The sequence below is a fragment of the Pagrus pagrus genome (assembly GCF_965226575.1).
Source record: "Pagrus pagrus genome assembly, chromosome: 11".
Lineage (NCBI taxonomy): Eukaryota > Metazoa > Chordata > Actinopteri > Spariformes > Sparidae > Pagrus > Pagrus pagrus.
In genome coordinates, this window is record NC_140195.1 from 18,142,567 (window position 1) to 18,160,755 (window position 18,189).

The following is an 18,189-nucleotide window of genomic DNA, read 5'->3' on the forward strand; positions in this document are numbered from 1 at the left end:
ACTTCAATATATACACCAGTCACATTGTCTGACGCTGCTCATGCCAGACCTTGATGTCTTTGTCAAAACCTTTTATTCTTGCATCACTTCATAGTTGCAACATTTTTCAGACAGCAGTTGCAAAAGCCAATCGCTTTTCAACATGTCACCAAAATTTACTCTACATCATCACGATCATTGCGGTAAGGATGCATGACCTATCATCATCACATGCCATCCTTCCTCCTTGAAACCAGCGCCTCACTTCTCCTTTGACCCCTGCTGTTGTTGGCTCCTGTTTGCCCGACTGAGCTGCAGGCCGAATGCATACCAACGAGATGTATGAACCCACTGAACCTCATGGGACTGACCTGGTTTACAATCACGACAATACCTCCTCAAGCTCTTTAAAATATTGTCTAAGATCCATTGAGTCTTAACAGGCCTGCATTCAAATAAGATTCATTACTGTGTTGATGTTTGGGAAAGGTGAGAAAGGAGAAACTGCACCATGTTGACAGCCAATTTCCTCTTATCCTCAAGTTTGACTCTCACAAAGGGCAAGTGTTTATTTTGGGAGGTATTGTTTGGTCTGTTTGATGAATTAGGCAATGTAGAGGTGCATGATATTGCTGTAATAAGCCTTTATATCAGGTCAGACACACTTTTCATTACACAGCAACAGCACTGATCTCATGAGGGCAGTAAGTTCTCATACATTTAATCCTGAACATGGAGACTTTTACTGTTTACACTGAAAATATTAAAAACATAAATACGCAGTTTTTATGAGATCAACAGTTTCCATACAATCTAATTTTATCTGTGGTCTAGATTCATGCGACACAGTGCAGAGTTCGCTCCCTCAGGACCATCAGTAACACTGACATAGCACTGGATACCGTGTCTGGGAAAATGGAGGCAGCTGTTTATGCTGATGACATCCAAAACGGCCAGTGGACAGTTTTCTGTCCTTGAGGACGGCAGAGGCCACACAGAGGACCGACACTTACTGTATTTCCTGCAGGAATTAATCCATTGTGTGCATTCAGAGATTTGGCTGACATTGAGGTAACTGGAGCCTTAATAAACACTTAAGGATGAGGGTTCTGCTCTCTCCTCTGCTGGCTCTCTGCCCACTTAATTCATTACGTTAAAGAGTACCAGAGGGCCGTACTACGCTGCGCAGGGTGACCATTCACTAGTCAAGTTAATGGAAGCCTTTTTTTGCCACAACACAGGCTGTTCATTTGGCCGCGTCAGTCGTTCTCGGAGCCAATTGTCAAACACATTGTCCACCAAAGGTAATGGGCAGTAGGTCAGAGCTGCGACAGGACGTTTTAATTAGATCTGACAGAACAGTTTTTACACATGTAATAAAAAAACATTTCAGATTATATATTCCCTAAATGTCCCAGCTCACGCTGCAATGTCCGTCTGTCTTCATGTGTTCCTCATTCTTCCTTTGAGGCCAAAAGGTCACAGTTTCCGTTTGTTTCCCATGAGAAAACATTATTATATTATCATCTCAGTGTGACCTCATGGGTGCATTCTCCTAATGAGAGATCCTGCAAATGGCTCCGTCATGTTTTAAGTTTTCACTCCTCAAAATACATGTAGCTGCTGTCACACATCTGAGTGGTACAAGGGAGCAAGGCAAGGAGCCAAATGAAGACAGTCCAGGTAGAGAGGAAGGGCTCTGTGTTTTTTTGACAAACTACTTTCTATGGGGACCATCGTAAGAGCCAGCCTGTTTTAACTACCTTACACCACCGCAGGGTTCTCAAAGGTAAAGCTCGGCTGATACTCGATTTGTGGGGCTGATGCTGATATGATATTAGGTAAGTAAAAATGTCCACTGTCAATATATCGGCCTAAACACACACACATTTTTTGTAATGCTCCCTCAAATGTGGTTATAAAACACTTGTGACAAAGACATACAATGGAGGCAGGATATTTTACATATTTACAATAAACTTCAGATGCCAATATATATTGATATATTGGTCAGGCTCTACTCGTGGGTCCTTAAAACCCTTGAGAGTTTGTATATTAGGGGGATCAAGGCCTTGAAAGTTTCTGAAAATTGTCATGGACACACATTGAAAGTGCTTGAATTTCTAAATTTTGTGCACATATAGAAATTTAACTTAACGTTTTGTAATTAGTACAATTTTGTACCTGTACAGAGCACTGTAACACAACACAATGTATAAACGTTCACACATTCAGGCCTCTCTCTGTTTAATTATTGTCTGTGTCCTTCTGTAATGCCTGCTAGTTCTGATTATAAAAGTCCTCGGCATTGTAACAGTAATTAACCTTCATTTGTGCCTGAAAAATATGTTGTGTCAGGTCATTAAATTTGAGAATATTGGTCCTGAGAAGTCCTTGAAAAGTTCTTGAATTTGAATTTGTGGGAACCCTGATAAATACTGCAGGGCTGATGAGAGAAAGTGGAAACAGGCGAGTGAGACGGTTGGGAAAGCCTGAGAGAATCTGGTGGACAGGTAGAGGATGACAATGAAGGGGTCTGGGGAAGTGAAAGTGTGGCCGGAGGAGGGAGAGAGAGGCAGAATGTGACAGCAAGCTTGATTTTATTGCACCCTTGTGCTAAATCTAGTAAAAACAACCCAAGCAAGAAACTCCATAAAATCCTGCAACTCTGTATTCAGCTGGAGTAAAAAAAAAACCACTTTTTTTGCATCTTTTAAACACTGAGCTTTTGAAACATTTTGCTGGATCGAAACTATTTTATTTTTAATGTTGATGGAAAGATTTCCTGATAACAAGCTGTTTTAGCAGTCTATATAAGTCTGTGGGGTCTTCCTTATTCCTTTAAAAGATTACACCACTGCATTGATTTTAGTTAACAGTATTAAAATATATAAGTGGTCTCCTAAGAAAATACTGACTACTTTATTTAACAGTACATCTTTTGTGATATTTTGCTCTGAGCATATCTGACTTCTGACTCTATTTCCTTCCAGCATGATCCATTCTCAGACGTACATGTAAGGCTTGTTTTGGCAGTGAGGCATACCAGAAGCAAACAACATCCAGTTTTAAGAGCAAACAGCCTCAGGGCCGTCGTATTGACAAACAGCTTTAGAGATAAGAGGCAATGCAGCACGTGACGAAGCAAAGACAGAGCACACATGAAAAGAGATTTGCAGCTGTTGTGTCTCTGCAGAAAATTAGTCTATTCGCTAATCAGTGTGTGAGATGAACTGTCTTCAGCGTGAGAACAGATAAATCCTTCAGATTATACAAGGATCCACACTGAAGTCTCTCCGACTGTGTGTGATTTCAGCATTGTGTCGTCATTTAGTGATAACACCTCGTCTGTAATCTAGCCTGAAGGTGGATAAGCAATAAAGACACTCGTGTGGCGTTATCATTATGATGATAACATAATGCCAGCCTTTAACGACAGCTGTAGCTCCAATCAATTGAGCTCATTTAGCTGAAGTTGCAATAAAAGTCTCAGATATCAAGAATCAGCCCAGGGCCTTATTTAATATATCTCAATTTTATTGCATACAAAATTTCCTGAAGCCGAGAGCACAGTCAGCAACATGAAAACAATAACCGAAGCCAAGCTGTAAACCACCGCTACGCTCTCTGATCTCGAGTCCAAGGGGCAGGCAGAGACCAGTGGTGCAGGAATGACAAAGTGAGCTGTTATTATTACACAAAGTGAGTCCAAACACAGCCATGGCGAAGGAAAATGAGGACTGGGGGAAGCCTGTGGAGGGGAGAGGGGTGAGTTAATGCCAATTCTGATCATCACATCTATGTTGGTTTTGTCTGTAAATAGTGTAAGCATGATGTTGTGTTGTAAAAAGAGGTTTCACATGATGTCCCCCAACAGAGATTAACTATGGTCCTGGCATTGGCGACGCTCATATCTGCGTTTGGTTCATCGTTCCAGTATGGATATAATGTTGCTGTGATCAACTCTCCATCAACGGTAACCAAACCAAAAATATTCAATGTAACTTCACAGTGATATAAAGGTTGTTGTCACTTATATGATGATGTGTTTCTCTCCCTTTAGTTCATGAAGCAGTTCTATAACACCACCTACCTGAAGCGTTATGGCAGCCCGATGGAGAACAACCTCCTCACTCTGCTGTGGTCTCTGTCTGTGTCCATGTACCCGCTCGGAGGCTTCTTCGGCTCTCTGATGGTGGCCCCTCTGGTCAACAAACTAGGGAGGTAATGTTACACATTAAGCACCATCTGAGAGTGGATATATCACACTAGAAAGTGTAGACTTGTTTGACTGATGTGACTCTGCTACAGGAAGGGCACCCTCCTCTTCAACAATATCTTCTCCATCGTCCCCGCGGTGATGATGGGAGTCAGTGAGATCGCAGAGTCCTATGAGATCATCATCGTGGCCAGGTTCATAGTGGGAATTTGTGCAGGTCAGATACGTTCAACTGGTCATGTTATCATGGTTGTATGCATGAACATTTCATGTCGAGATTGTCCTGGAAATTCACACTGTTATCGCGATTATCATCAAAATATTTTAAAAACTCTTAAAGAGGAATTACGGTATTTTTAAACCTGGGCCCTTTATTCACATGTGTTGGTGTGTTAATACTTCAAAAGTACCAAAAGATTTTCGATTTGTTCCAGTTGACCACCTCAACGTTATCCTTTAGGGCACCTTCGACCTTCAAAGTTATGTCTACCAATGTCTACCTGATGATCTGTAATGACTCACCTTGAATGAGACTTGTGTTCATCGTTACAAAAATGATCTTACTCTTTAACAAAAAGCTCCATCTCCTTCTCCATCTTGGAATTGTCTCTGTAATGTTGTCAGACACTTAAGATAACCTCAGCCTGTCAGGGGCAAAATCAAGCACTTTTAGTGCAAGGGCAAGGACTTCAAAAATGTTGTGATGTCACAAACAGTCTCCGCCCTCAGCCACGCCCCAAGTACGGCTGTGGTTGCAAAAACACCTTCAGAGGAGATACAGAGTGGGCTGAGAGCTGACGAATCAGAGTACACTGGGCATCTCAGGAGGAGGGCCTTAAAGACACGGGCACTAAAACAGAGCGTTCAGACAGAGGGTGAACAGAGGCGCTGCAGCAATGGGCAATATGAGAAAAATAATGTTTTTCAAACATAAAAGCACAAAAACATTTTGAAGTAGACACCCAAAATAAAAGTATGAACCTGAAAATTAGCATAATATGGGGCCTTCAAGACACTTGTGAGGATATTCATTATTGATTATCATGATAAAGGAAATCCACTGTGATTAACTTATCGTGTTTTTTTTCTTGTCTGCAGGTCTTTCATCCAACGTGGTGCCCATGTATCTGGGAGAACTCTCTCCAAAAAACCTGAGGGGAGCCCTCGGCATCATACCACAGCTCTTCATCACCATTGGCATCCTCTGTGCACAAGTACTGGGCATCAGAAACATCCTGGGCAACAGTGCAGGTAAAATACTCATTGATTAGATGAAACAGCACATAATGACAGCCGATTACTTGTATAAAGTCTCTGTCCGCTCTGTGTCCAGGTTGGCCCCTCATGCTGGGTCTGACTGGGATTCCTGCCGTGATAGAGCTCCTGCTGCTGCCCTTCTTCCCAGAGAGCCCCAGGTACATGCTCATCCAGAAAGGAGATGAAAAGACAGCAAAGAAAGGTGAGAAAACACTAGAACTGCCTCAAAAACTAGCAACAGAAGCTGTAAATTATGGAAGTCTGTATGCTCTGTCATCCTCAGCGCTTCAGCGTCTGCGTGGCTGCGAAGATGTGGATGAAGAGCTGTCAGAGATGCGTCTGGAGGACCAGTCGGAGAGGGCCGAGGGCCGTCTGTCTGTGCTCAGCCTGCTGTCCCAGCGCTCCCTTCGCTGGCAGCTGGTCTCCATCATCATCATGAACATGGGCCAGCAGCTGTCGGGGGTCAATGCGGTGAGCCATGCCGTTGTCCTTGTCCTTGTCCCTGACCCACCGATGCCCACACTGACTCTGTCTCAGATATAACACAGATCAATGTGCATCAACAACAACTTCATTCTGCCATTTATAACTACAGTATAAATTCTCGGCTAATTATTTAACCTTACGGCATTTCTCTCTCCCTCCTCAGATCTACTACTATGCAGACAGCATCTATGCCACTGCAGGAGTGAAGGAGAATGATATCCAGTACGTCACTGTGGGAACAGGTGCAGTGAATGTCTTCATGACCATAGCTGCTGTAGGTATCCTGTTAACAAGTAAACCTTTGAGGGGAGGAGCTGAAATCTACCATCTGGTGTTTGATCACATCAGCAGGAGACAAATGTTCTGAACAGTGAATTTGTTTTCACCAGGTCTTCATCGTGGAGGCCTCGGGGCGACGGCTGCTCCTCCTCTGCGGTTTTGGGATCTGCTGTGCAGCCTGTGTGCTGCTCACTGTCGCTCTCAACTTCCAGGTACCATGTGAAAGCATCATTGTGGTTCACAGCCTCAACACGTTACTCTGCTGCCCTCGAGTGGCTCAGCTTCCAAATAAGCCGGCAGATTTGTTTCTCAACCTTGAGGTCAGGAGATTTATTGTGGAGACTGAGTCATACAGGGTTTCAGGACAGATTTATTATATGTCGTTGGTTAATTTTCAAGAACAGATTACTAACAGATCGATTGCTCTGGCTCTGTAATCCAGCAAATTATATTTGAAATGAAACAATGACTTAGAGATCAAAGTGCCGACATTTACCTTTAATTTGAGGAAGATTACATCCACATCAAGTGAATTGTGTTGGTAGATTTGTAGCCTTTTGCAGACATAATCCTGCAATTGTAACAGACCAATATGTAAAGTACAAATGAATATAGTTATATTAAGTCATCATGTTAGACATATGGTTGAAAGTCAGCAACCCAAACATCAGTAGACACTTTTATACTTTCCCTGGTGATGTTCCACCTTTACATCGTGCCTGTTTTCTTTTGCTGAGTCCTCAAACCAACTCCCTTCAAGGTCTGTCACCTTGATGGTCGAGAACATTTTACGATTCGGCCATAAAAGTTTAACGGTGGCAGAGAAAGAAGACTGAAGCACAGAAACACACAGGAGACCTCACGAAAATCCTTAAATTTAAGGCTGGTAGCAGTCAAGGAACCTAAAAAAGGAGGAAACTAACGTCACTGAATCTTGCTTTGGTGCCCGACTGTTGTGACAGCTGTATTAAAGTCTATGGGAGGTGCATTGAGACTTCTGATGAAGAAATGCTTTCCGAAAATAAAAGAACACACTTCAAAGAGTAGGTTAATGACTGATTTTGGGACAGACGGGCGCAGTTTGGTCACAACATTATCAGCCCTGAAAAGTAATCAGTGGTTGACCTACTCTCTAAAGTGTCTTCTTGCATTTTCTCCATGCATCTACCATTGACTTCAATACAGCTGACACCACATTCTGTTGTCAAAGCAAGATTCAGTGACGTAATGACCCTTCCCTCTTTTTGAGTGTACATGGTTGCAGTCAAGAACCAAAAACTAAGATCTTCAAACAGAAGGTGAGCCAAGAGGTAAAGATCTAATATACTCCCACAGGGTGATGAACTGATTGAACAGGGAGAGTGCTGATTGCAGGCAGCTGATCTGATCTGGAGGATAGCACAGGAGTTAGTACCAGAGGGACCTCTGGTGGATCCACCAGAGGTCCCTCTGGTACTAACTCCTGTGCTATCCTCCAGATCCACCACAGGAATAAGTACCAGCAAGCATGAATAAAAACTATCTACCAGTGTGACGTAAAAGAAAAAAATCTAATCTTATGTAAATTTTCTGTGCTTTGATCAAGTCTTTTTTTAAATGGGTGTGTGTTGTGGCTCAGTAACACAGGGTGTGGATTCAAAAACAGGACTCACAGGAAGAACCTGTCAAGTAAATCCCCAGTTTACAAGGCAGGAGGTCAGTAACATACAATGAAGCAGGACAGGCAATCAAATCCAAAGAGGCAGAAGAAAAAAATTGAAAACCCAAAAGGCAGGCACCATAACAGGACATGAAACGTATAGACACAACCGCAGAGCACCAGCATGACTGATGCTGTGTTAAGTCAGATGGATGGTAAAGACAGGAGAGATTTTCATGTTCATGTCATCCATAATTACAGAGTTGGTCATATGAGGGTTAAAGAAATACTGTCTGGTGACAAAACAACATCATACCTTTTAAATTTGGGCTTCATGATACTGAAGAACAGGTCATTATATTTGTTTGGTTTTAAGTGCCAAGTCGAGTTTTTTTTTCAAGTAAAGTTAATTAACAGTGTACTCAAAGCCACTTCTGTGGTAGTTCCCCTACAAAAGGTTGGTCCAGGACTATGAATGTGTGCCATGAGCGTAAAGCAAGAGGGCAACCCCCCCTTCCGGCCCCCTTGGTCGGACCATTCCAATCTTTTCCACAGGCAGACAGACACTTGGTAAAGTACTCAAAACTGCTTCTGTGGTAGATCCCGCTACAAAAAATGTCACTAGGACCACATTTTACCACTCGAAAGGTGAAATACACCCTGTATTTTCCTGAACACTCTTCCTTGAGCTCGATGGAAAACATCATACGGTCAAGGAAAGATGTGAAGGGGAATTCATAATGACTTAGGAAAAGATGACCGCAGTGCTAAGATAATCTAGCGGCACTTACACTAGGGCTGCAAGAAATTGTAGTACGGCATTATCTCCTTTTCCTTTCTAGGATATTTCACTCAGTCAGTATGTTCCTTAGCATTACAGACTATTCGACTGCAGCCAGAGGGGGATTGGCAGGATCTGAGATGACAGAAGAGGTTAGCGAATGACAATCTGGCTCGAGAAAAAAAGTGCAAAAAAAAAAAGATTAGAAATGAGCTGTCACCATGGCAGAGAGAACCATCCATTTATATCTGAGAGTCAGCACTTTAACCTCATGGTCACTGTTTCGTTAAATTCCAGTGTGATGGAGTATGAAGTCAAAGCAGCAGCAATACAATTTACTACTGTAATGTTTATATAGCATACATTTAGAGCTTGGTCTGGAAAATGAAATGCTGACTTGACATGTCTGTTCGCTGGGGTCATGAGAACTTTGAGACATAAACACAGACTCACAAAACGTATGAGAAACACCGGCCATTAGACAGAACCACAAAGACTTTGCTGCCCCCATTTAACCCTGTAATCTCACCTGCATCCAACACCGTCACACAGGCAGTTGTTCTCAGTTCAGAGCAAAGGCACGATTTAAAGGGAAAAAAGTGAAGAAAAGCATCAGTGTGACCGGTTAATGATAACAACAGCTTCTGGTTTGTGTTGACAGGAGAGTGTGACATGGATGCCCTACGTCAGCATCGCCTGTGTCATCATCTACGTCATAGGGCATGCCATAGGACCCAGTGAGTCTGCCCCCGCCAGTGGTTATTTACACACACACTGATTACAACAAGGGTGCTCCATTAGCTGAAGTGTTGTTTGGATGTGAGCAGACATGTAATGATATATGTTGTAAATCTGAGACATGAGCATCCTGACTGTGACCCTAAAGACTGATGATGTGTCTCCAGTGTTTTGTTTGTGGTTGACCACATCTGTGGGATCTCTCTAGGTCCCATTCCTTATGTGGTGACCACTGAGATGTTCAGGCAGTCGGCCAGGCCCGCCGCCTTCATGGTCGCAGGCTCCGTCCACTGGCTCTCCAACTTCACTGTTGGCCTCATCTTCCCCTTCCTAGAGGTCAGTTACACAATTTCTAAGAACTCTCACATTGGGGGAAATGAAAGTTTATTATTTTGAATTGTAATTAGTTACAGATGTTTTGAAGCGTAAACATCAACTCCAAGTCCCTTCCTGAGTGTGATCTGATAATTTCATATTTTGAATCACTTTACTTCAGTTTTCAGTTTTACAGGCAAATATTTAGTTCAAGGCAAGGCAAGGGGATTTCTCATCTCTGTCAGCAAGTTTAAGATTAAGATTGAGATTAAGATTGTCTTTATTTATCCCACAACGGGGAAATTCACACGTTACAACAGCTCGAGGTGCAACAGTACAAGTAAGAATTAGAAAAACAGAAATATTAAATAGAAAATAAAAGGAAAAAACAAGATATTTACAAAAGCAAACAAGTGGGTGGAAAGTGACTGTTCATGTAGTGCTTGAGTTAAACAGTCTGATGGCTGTGGGGATGAATGATCTGCGGTAGCGCTCCTTCTTACACAGTGGGTGTAAGAGTCTGCTGCTGAAAGAGCTGCTCAAGGCTTCCACAGTCTGGTGCAGGGGGTGAGAGGTGTTGTCCATGATTGACAACAGGTTGGCTAACATCCTCCTCTCACCCACCACCTCTATGGAGTCCAGTGGACAGTCCAGGACAGAGCTGACCCTCCTACCACAAAGAGACAGAAATCCGGCATCTCTTTGTGGCACTTTTGTCTCTTTGTGGTACTTTTGTGTCTCTGTAGCAATTTTCTGTCTCGTTTGCCTCATTTCAAGTCTGTATACTAAGCCAAGCCAAAGGGCTACTGGCTGTAGCTACATATTTGATAGACAGACATGAGAGTGGTATCAATCCTTCCCTCTGTCTCTGAGCACATTTTCCAAAATGGCTAACTACTTCTGAAGGGTCAGATGACAAGAAGTCAATAGAAAATACTGAATGGTCAATGCAAAATAATTAATTTTCATTGACAAACTAGAAATACTTTTCATAGCCTTCAGACAAACTAATCCTACTTAGACAGCATATAATTTCAAATGAAACTCAACAAGCAATTTTAAAATCTACACATTACAAAGATTGAGAGTTATTTTCAAGTGCTCTATTCCTACTGCACTCAAAGATGTGTTTTGCTTGTTGATGCTGCACTTGACTGTTTGACCTTCAATGAGCAGAATGATTAAGTAAGCGACAGAGAACTGAATTGTGATTTTTTATTTTTTAATTGATATTTCACAAAATAATTATACTTTTTAAACCACATCAGACATAAAGTCTTACTTCTTCTTACTTGGAGGGAATCTTTAAGAATCGTTTATTCCCAAATCATGTTTCTTCCATCAGAGGAGGCATTGCTCAGGACTTGGTGTTGTAATCTTAGATATAAACATGATGCTTGACTCATGTTTACTTCCTCTCAAGTTATAATCTACAAACCAAACTGCAAACAAGGGAGGAATTTGTTTGAATAACAGAAACTAAAAGAAGAGCTTTCCAACAAAAGTAGCGTGCAAATCACACTTCCCCTCACCTTTTCTGCGGTTTAAATCCAACCAACCTTTTCTGAAATATTTGCAACATTTCATCTTGAGGACACACTGATCACATTTCCTCTCCCTCATCTCCCTCCAGGCGGGTCTGGGCTCCTACAGCTTCATCATCTTTTCTGTCATCTGCCTGGTCACACTGGTCTACATCTGGCTGGTGGTCCCAGAGACCAAGAGCAAAACCTTTCTGGAGATCAGCCAGATGTTCGCCAAGAGGAACAAAGTGGAGATCAAACTGGGCCATGGAGATCTGCCATTGAAAGAGAGCAAAGAGAGCCTGGAGGATGCACTGAGGGTCACAGCCTTCTGAAGACAAATGGGAGCATTCAGAGGAGAGGAAGTCTCCGCTCTGGGGGGTATTGAAATGGACTGGAAAGGTTTTAATTTAGCCTCTCTTTTTATTATACAAGGAATTCTTACACAATCTCTTTATGTATTGTTTGTTTGTGGCTACTATTGGTCTTTGTGTAATTTATTACTGCTTAAATATAGTGTGGAACTTGATGTGTGCAGCGTGTGAGGTGCTTGAGTCATGAGACAAACCAAAAAGTCCCTTGTAAACCTTTATTAATGATGCAAATATATGAATACAATACATGTTGGAAGCATTATTATGCAGTTTGCATTAAATATTGACTCAGGTGCCCTTAAAGACATTTTATTCTTCATTACACATGCCAAACACATTTCAAATTCATCAGTGACATTTTAAAGCTTGCGCTAACAGAAGCAGCTGAGCCTCTTCAAGAGCATCTGTACTGATTGTCCAGCTGCAAGCCTCCATACAGACCCAGTTTGGTGGTCCCCCAGCTGAACACATTTCCCACCATGGTGCTGTTCCTCTCACATGACATCTGGTCGCGGATGTCTGCTGTGGTCAGGGGATAGTCCCACAGGTTGACATCAGTCATCTTCCCCACAAAGGCGTTCTCGTTAGTGATCCCCAGATATCCATCCTGGTCTCTGCCCACGATGAACACTCCCCCAGGGCTGATGGTGTAACCGTTCTTCAGGTACCGCTGCTCCCCCACCATGCCATTGATCCACAGCTCGGCGCCCCCAGTGCTGGACGACCAAGTGATGCAGTAGTTGGCCCAGTCGTGGGACCTGAAGTTGTGCGGCAGGTTGACAAACTCGTTGCCGATCCAGAGGTCCACCTCTCTTGCATCTCTCCTGATGGAGATCATCAGCTCATTGTCGTTGCCGTTGCCCGAGTAGGAGATGACAGTGCCGATATCATCCATTTGAGGCAGGACGTGCATGCAGACGGTGAAGGAACTCAGGTCCAAGGGATGGCTGAGGTGGGCCAAGGCATAACTACCAGAATTTTTGTCCTGGAAGTCGAGCACCAGCGGAAACAGGCCACGAGGTTCTAGGAAGACAAATAAAATAGAATCAGACTGGAGAGCCAGAAATGTCCATCTAGTGAGCACAAGTCATGGCTGGAAACAAAGGACTCACCATATTTGGTCGGCCTTGAGTTGCGTAGTCCACCTTAAGGCAATAATTAAGAAAGAGAGTAATTATGGGCATTTTCATTTCACATCCAGCCATTTTTAACAGAGTCTATGATTAAGAGCTCTCCCACCTGAATGAATGTGCTTTCCAAGAGACGTTATCAGACCCTCGATCTTCAGGAGCCTGGACTCGATTTCATCCTGCCGACAAAATGCTGAAAAGACAAAAGGTGAATATAAAAAAGAGCAAGGATTAGACTCGGTCATGCTCCGTCATGCCCCAGCTCAATTCTGAGGAATAAATGATATTGCCCGATTGTGTAATCACAATGTCACAACAAGTTACACACTTCCTTTCCCAAGGCGCGGCAGGAAAGAAGACTCCACCACACGGTCGTTGAGAGGCTGGGCAATGCGGTAGTCGTTCCACAGGGTCTTGTTGTCAATGTCCATCAGAGTGCTCTCCAGCTTCCTGATCTGAAAAAAGAAGAAAAAAACACATAATACTCAAAATAAGCTTAGAAATAGTGACAGTCACTTTCCATAAATAACAGCTGTAACATGACAAATTAAAGGCTTTCCTGTCTGCTGTACCTGGTTGTGTGAGAGAGTGATGGGTGTATCAAACACAGTCCAGAGGATGCTCTCATAGCAGGGTGGAGTGGTGAGGGAGCCCTGGTATCTGAAGAAATGGTTGAGGTTCTCGGGGAGCATGGAGCGCACATCGATGTGCGATATGTTCATGGACTGACCTGTGAGGATCAAAGAAAAATCAATCATGTTCGGCTCAAACACAAAACTCAAGGACAGCTCATCTTTTTGTGCAGTTCCTCACCTGCATACTTGATTTTGTCCAGGTTGGAGATGAAATCACTGTAATAGGTGTTCTCAAAATGTCCATCCTGAAAGTAAACCACAGCTGTGTTAAAATTAAAGCTCAAAGGTTCAGTCAAAACAGAAGAAAGGGATGATGGACACAATTACAAAAATAAGACCCAAACGTAATGTGTGAGTGAATACGAGAAATAAACTCAAACAAATATTTTCTGATTGTTTCAAGGTAGTTACAGCTGAAGTGCAGGTTTCATTCTGTCCCCTGCCTTCCTCTCTGCTCTGTGTGTGTGTGTGTGTGTGTGTGTATATACAGTATAGCTCAGCCCCGCTCTCGGTCACACAGACCTGCAGCTCTTTATGCCAGACCGAGAGCAGAGGAGAGAGATGGAGGCAGCAATGTAACCTGGCCATGTTTTATAGAGTCATGGCTGCTACTGGCTGAGGGCTACACTTCACTGCCCAGAGGTTGAAGCTCAGAAACTTCCCGAACAGACCAAAAAAAAAAAAAAAGAAAGAAGAAAAAACATGCAGAAGGCTGGTTGTCTGAGGATACAGAAACTGCTACATACCACTGGTGCGTGATAAATGATGGTTGAGAACATTGTACATACAAATCCTGCATAGTTTACCTTTAAACCGCTACAGCAACAAATCAGTTGCTACTTACTGAGTTTGTCTACTAACTCTCAGCCAGTATGTACTGAGTGTACTGCTATTGTGGTGAATGCCAGCAGTGGCGTTGCTGCAGCAATGACCTCTCCCAGCTAAGAGCCAGACTGGCTGCCTGAGATCCAGAGCATTACTCTGGAAACAAGCACTTATTCATTATGTCTTCATTTAAATCAGCTCTCAATGGAGCCTTTCAACTCAGCAGGATGACCAAGGAACAAAATATCAAACACTTCAAAGGGGGCATTGGGTAATTTCACAACAAAGACTATTTTTTGGTTAACTTCCTATTACAGCATTGATGGTCATGTATCAGAAATAGTGTTGGCAACCTTTGTCGATCTTGGACAGAGGAGAACATAGAGGACAGTGAACAAAAGTGTGTGTAGCTTACGTACATCGTAGAAAAAGGCGAGCACTGCCAGCCCATCTGGTTTATCTCTGGCTTCAGTGAAGCTCTTGTACTTGTCAGAGTTGTAATGGACAACATGGAGCTGGAAAACAAGGTGGAAATGCAGAACAGGTTAGGTGCCAAAGTATGCCCGATGACCGGCTTTTCAAATGGAAAAGAGGCAGATCATCAGACATTACAGAACACTTTAAAGTTTAAAGTTCAAATCTTAAATTCATCAGAACAAGCAATGTAAGAGTGACTTATAGGCAGTAAGAGGTATATTATCAGGAAAATATTCAGAAGAAGGGCCTCTGTCAAATACATTAACATGTAGGCGGGTATGAAATTGAAAAAAGAAGGGCGAGGATCAGTTTTCAAATTAAAAGCTGTCGGCTCTTCTGGTTTCCATACTGATGCAATCCCAGCCCGACATACTTTGGCGATCTCTTATGGTACTTCATTGTTCTACACTGTGGGAGTGAACTGATGCAGTGTAATCAACTAATGCAGTGCTGAAACTTATTTTTGCTAAAGCATCTAACTGCTGCAACGGCTTTCATATAAAGAGGATGTTTGTGTGTCACAATTAGTGTCCGCCCTGTCTCGCTTCCTCAAGACTAACATCAATGTTGAATTTATTAAAGTCAGTCTTTTTTGAACCAACCTCTGCCATGTAGCGGATGCCATCTATGGTGTGCTCTGCTCCGCTGGCCTCCAGGTCCCAGCCACCCCAGTGCAGGTGCATCTGGACAGCTGTGTATTTTCCTGGGAGGCCCTCGGTGATCACCATAGAAGGGGGCAGGTCAATTTGAACTGGTGGAAACATAAAACATATTTAGATATTAAAGTGTTTCTCTTTTGCACTCGCTTTCTAGTTTTTCTATATGCAAATTACAAATAACAGACTGTTGAGACTTGTTTTAGGTAGTGAACATATCATTAACATATCATTATCATTGATGAGGAGTAAATGCAGTGCAGACTTTTCATATCAAATCAATACCATGCAACAACATTGCTCTGGGGAAATTGTGCATACTTGATGTTGTAATGGATTTCACAACTCTGGAAAGTTTCAAGAATACATGATTTTGTTGTGAACCACAAAAGAATCGATTAAGAATGACATCATTTTAAAAAATGTGAATATTTTCACATTCAAATTGTCAGCAGTCACATAAAATGTGGTTTATACCTCAGGATCTAGAGATGCTTCAGCGGTGAGTAAATGAGTCATTTACACACTTTCTCCCAGCTGGATTCTCTTACCGGAGTGCCCGTTGTTGGACATGAGGAAATTCCCTCTCTGAGCATCATAACCACTCAGCTCCAGCTGCAACATGTCCGGGTTGTGTCTCACGCTGCGCCGCTGGATGTCAATCGGGGACTGCTTCTTGCCGCCACATGCGGGGTACTTGGTCGGCCAGTGCATCTGGTCCAAAGCTCCCTCTGTGGGAATCAGATCAAGGACCGAAAACTATTGACACATTGTAAAAATCACCCACACCCACTTGTCCCGCTTGTTTGCGGAGTATTAAAACCAGGCACACGTTGTTGGCTTTGCTGGCACGCACAGGACTTGCTCAACTGGATATTGTAGCAGCTGATATGTGTTTACCCATAGTACTAATCACTCCCATATTATGATCAACTACACGCATTAGCTTCTCTGTCCTGGTCAGCTCCAGGTGTAACCACAGTCAGGTCATCCGAGGTATTTGGCGCGCGCCACCAAGGACGAACTAGCTGCCAAATTCCTCGGGTGAATGTCGAATAACTTTATTAATAGCGTGATAATACTGACACAGCTTGAGAAAAAAGCTTTAAATGTGCAGCTTTTTTGTCTTACACCAAAACAAATTAGCACTGGTAAGACCGGGGCGCACGTTTTACGCATGAAAAAAGCTTCAAATCCGGCGCAAATTACGCATGAAAGTTGGCTGTTTTTCCTTAGTTCTTCAATCAAAAAAGCCTACCTGTGTATGTCCAGTGTATTCCATCATGAGGAATCCCAGCACTGACAACACAGACCAAAACAGCGGACGTAAACGCAGAGAAAAATTCCATCGCTGCGTCTCTCTCTCTGTTCTCTCTGCAGGACACTGACACCTCACAGAGATTTTCTCTCTACATTTAAACTCCGAGTGAAGGGAGGTGTTGAAACCTCCGATGAAAACGCCCAGAGCTTCCCAGCAGCCCCATAGTGAGCAGGTCTCACCGACTATCTGACTCTCCACTGTGATATTTAAACAGGCAACTTCAGATTTTTTATCTTTAGAGTTTCATATTTGACTTTGGAATAACAAAGTATGACAAGGAGATAAAGACAACAACTTCAGATTGTTGCCTTTCTGTGCAGGATCACAGTCATGACTCAGTATCTAACATTAATTCAACTTCGCTTACTTCGAATAAACAGCTGCCACTTTGCTGGTAAAGCTGCAGAGTCACTCTGAAAAACCCCAGATGGCGTCTGATAAAAACACACACCAGTGAATAAATAGACATGAGAGCGAATGATTGTAAATACTCGGATACCATGACATGTATCACCTGTTCATGCACACCAGTCGCAACATGTCCACCTGAGCCTTAAATGCCAACTGTTCAGCTCTGGGGGTTTTGAGTGAGTGTGCAGATCAACTATGGATGAAGGAAACACATAGAAGGGAAAGTGAAATAAGTGTGTTATGGGAAGAACTACAACTTGATAAGGGTTTGAAAGGATTAGTTCAACACTTTGGGAAATATGTTAAGTCACTTTCCTGCCGAGAACTGGGTGAGATACCACTTTCATTTCTGTATGGTTACCTTAGCTTAGCATAAAGACCGTAAGGGGTTCACTGAGTGTGAGACTTAAACATATAACATTAAACTTTTCTGCACTAAAATGTCCATGAAAGACTAGACCTATAAGTTGTGTCCTTAAATCAACCCAAGAGTTTCCAAGTTTCCTAGTTTTCACTAAGGTAATGGTGCGGTTCAGAGAATGATTCATCAGTGACGTTGGTGAAAATGACTAAACCTAACAGGAATAAAACTTTATCACATTACCTCACCCATCAACATTTCTGCCTGAGACACGTAGATAGATTTTCATCTGCAGTGGTGCAATATGTACGTGTTTTATTTTCAACAGAATGTAAATAACATTCTGACATTATGACCTCTATGTATTGTTTCGCAAAGATGCATACTTAAGTTAGCATGCTAACCAGCTAGCCCCAGCCGTCCCGGTCTGAAGCTCCTGTGCTTGCAGCGTCAACCCCAACACTCCCCTGCTTTCTCCAAAGTTCCAGCCCAGACTGCTAGCTGCACGGCTAACTGCGCTAACTTGCTGACAGCAGCTACAGTTTGTAGCAGTTAGCGGTTACTCCAGCAATCTGCTGCCCCCCATTTCTTTTGTGTGTGATCTCAACAGGTGGTCAATTCTTACACATTGCAACTTTAATGACAACAACTCCCATGATCTCACGCATTCCACTGAACTCAAAAAGTTACCCACGGCACGGAAAAGTGCAATGTACCGGCCATCCAAATCAGAATTTCTAAACCGGAAGATCCACTAAGCCCAACTTCACAGACATAAACACA

General features: G+C 42.8%; 2 protein-coding genes across 2 annotated transcripts; one reads left to right on the forward strand and one right to left on the reverse strand.

Moving 5' to 3' along the window:
* Positions 1-3,475: 3,475 nt before the first annotated feature.
* slc2a5 (solute carrier family 2 member 5) lies at positions 3,476-11,707 on the forward strand. The gene is made up of 12 exons (XM_084367736.1): positions 3,476-3,747; positions 3,857-3,955; positions 4,043-4,203; positions 4,291-4,415; positions 5,297-5,449; positions 5,532-5,657; positions 5,739-5,926; positions 6,105-6,215; positions 6,331-6,432; positions 9,302-9,377; positions 9,587-9,714; positions 11,327-11,707. Exons 1-12 carry the CDS (start codon positions 3,700-3,702, stop codon positions 11,549-11,551), a joined length of 1,542 nt encoding a protein of 513 aa, XP_084223862.1. The 5' UTR covers positions 3,476-3,699; the 3' UTR covers positions 11,552-11,707.
* An 84-nt stretch (positions 11,708-11,791) lies between these two features.
* On the reverse strand, positions 11,792-16,727 carry ca6 (carbonic anhydrase VI). The gene is made up of 10 exons (XM_084367735.1): positions 16,572-16,727; positions 15,865-16,044; positions 15,260-15,408; positions 14,600-14,695; positions 13,534-13,600; positions 13,293-13,450; positions 13,049-13,175; positions 12,830-12,913; positions 12,703-12,735; positions 11,792-12,613 (listed from the first exon to the last, which is right to left on the reverse strand). Exons 1-10 carry the CDS (start codon positions 16,660-16,662, stop codon positions 11,985-11,987), a joined length of 1,614 nt encoding a protein of 537 aa, XP_084223861.1. The 5' UTR covers positions 16,663-16,727; the 3' UTR covers positions 11,792-11,984.
* Between the last annotated feature and the right edge of the window lie 1,462 nt (positions 16,728-18,189).

Excerpts from the sequence above, each read along its gene's own strand:
- slc2a5 (XM_084367736.1), top strand. The coding sequence starts at position 3,700 with ATGGCGAAGGAAAATGAGGACTGGGGGAAGCCTGTGGAGGGGAGAGGG. Across the intron at positions 4,416-5,296 it reads CATAGTGGGAATTTGTGCAG|GTCTTTCATCCAACGTGGTG; the intron begins GTCAGATACGTT and ends TCTTGTCTGCAG. Across the intron at positions 9,715-11,326 it reads TCATCTTCCCCTTCCTAGAG|GCGGGTCTGGGCTCCTACAG; the intron begins GTCAGTTACACA and ends ATCTCCCTCCAG.
- ca6 (XM_084367735.1), bottom strand. The coding sequence starts at position 16,662 with ATGGAATTTTTCTCTGCGTTTACGTCCGCTGTTTTGGTCTGTGTTGTC. Across the intron at positions 15,409-15,864 it reads GTCCAACAACGGGCACTCCG|TTCAAATTGACCTGCCCCCT; the intron begins GTAAGAGAATCC and ends TGTTTCCACCAG. Across the intron at positions 12,736-12,829 it reads TGGAAAGCACATTCATTCAG|GTGGACTACGCAACTCAAGG; the intron begins GTGGGAGAGCTC and ends TATTGCCTTAAG.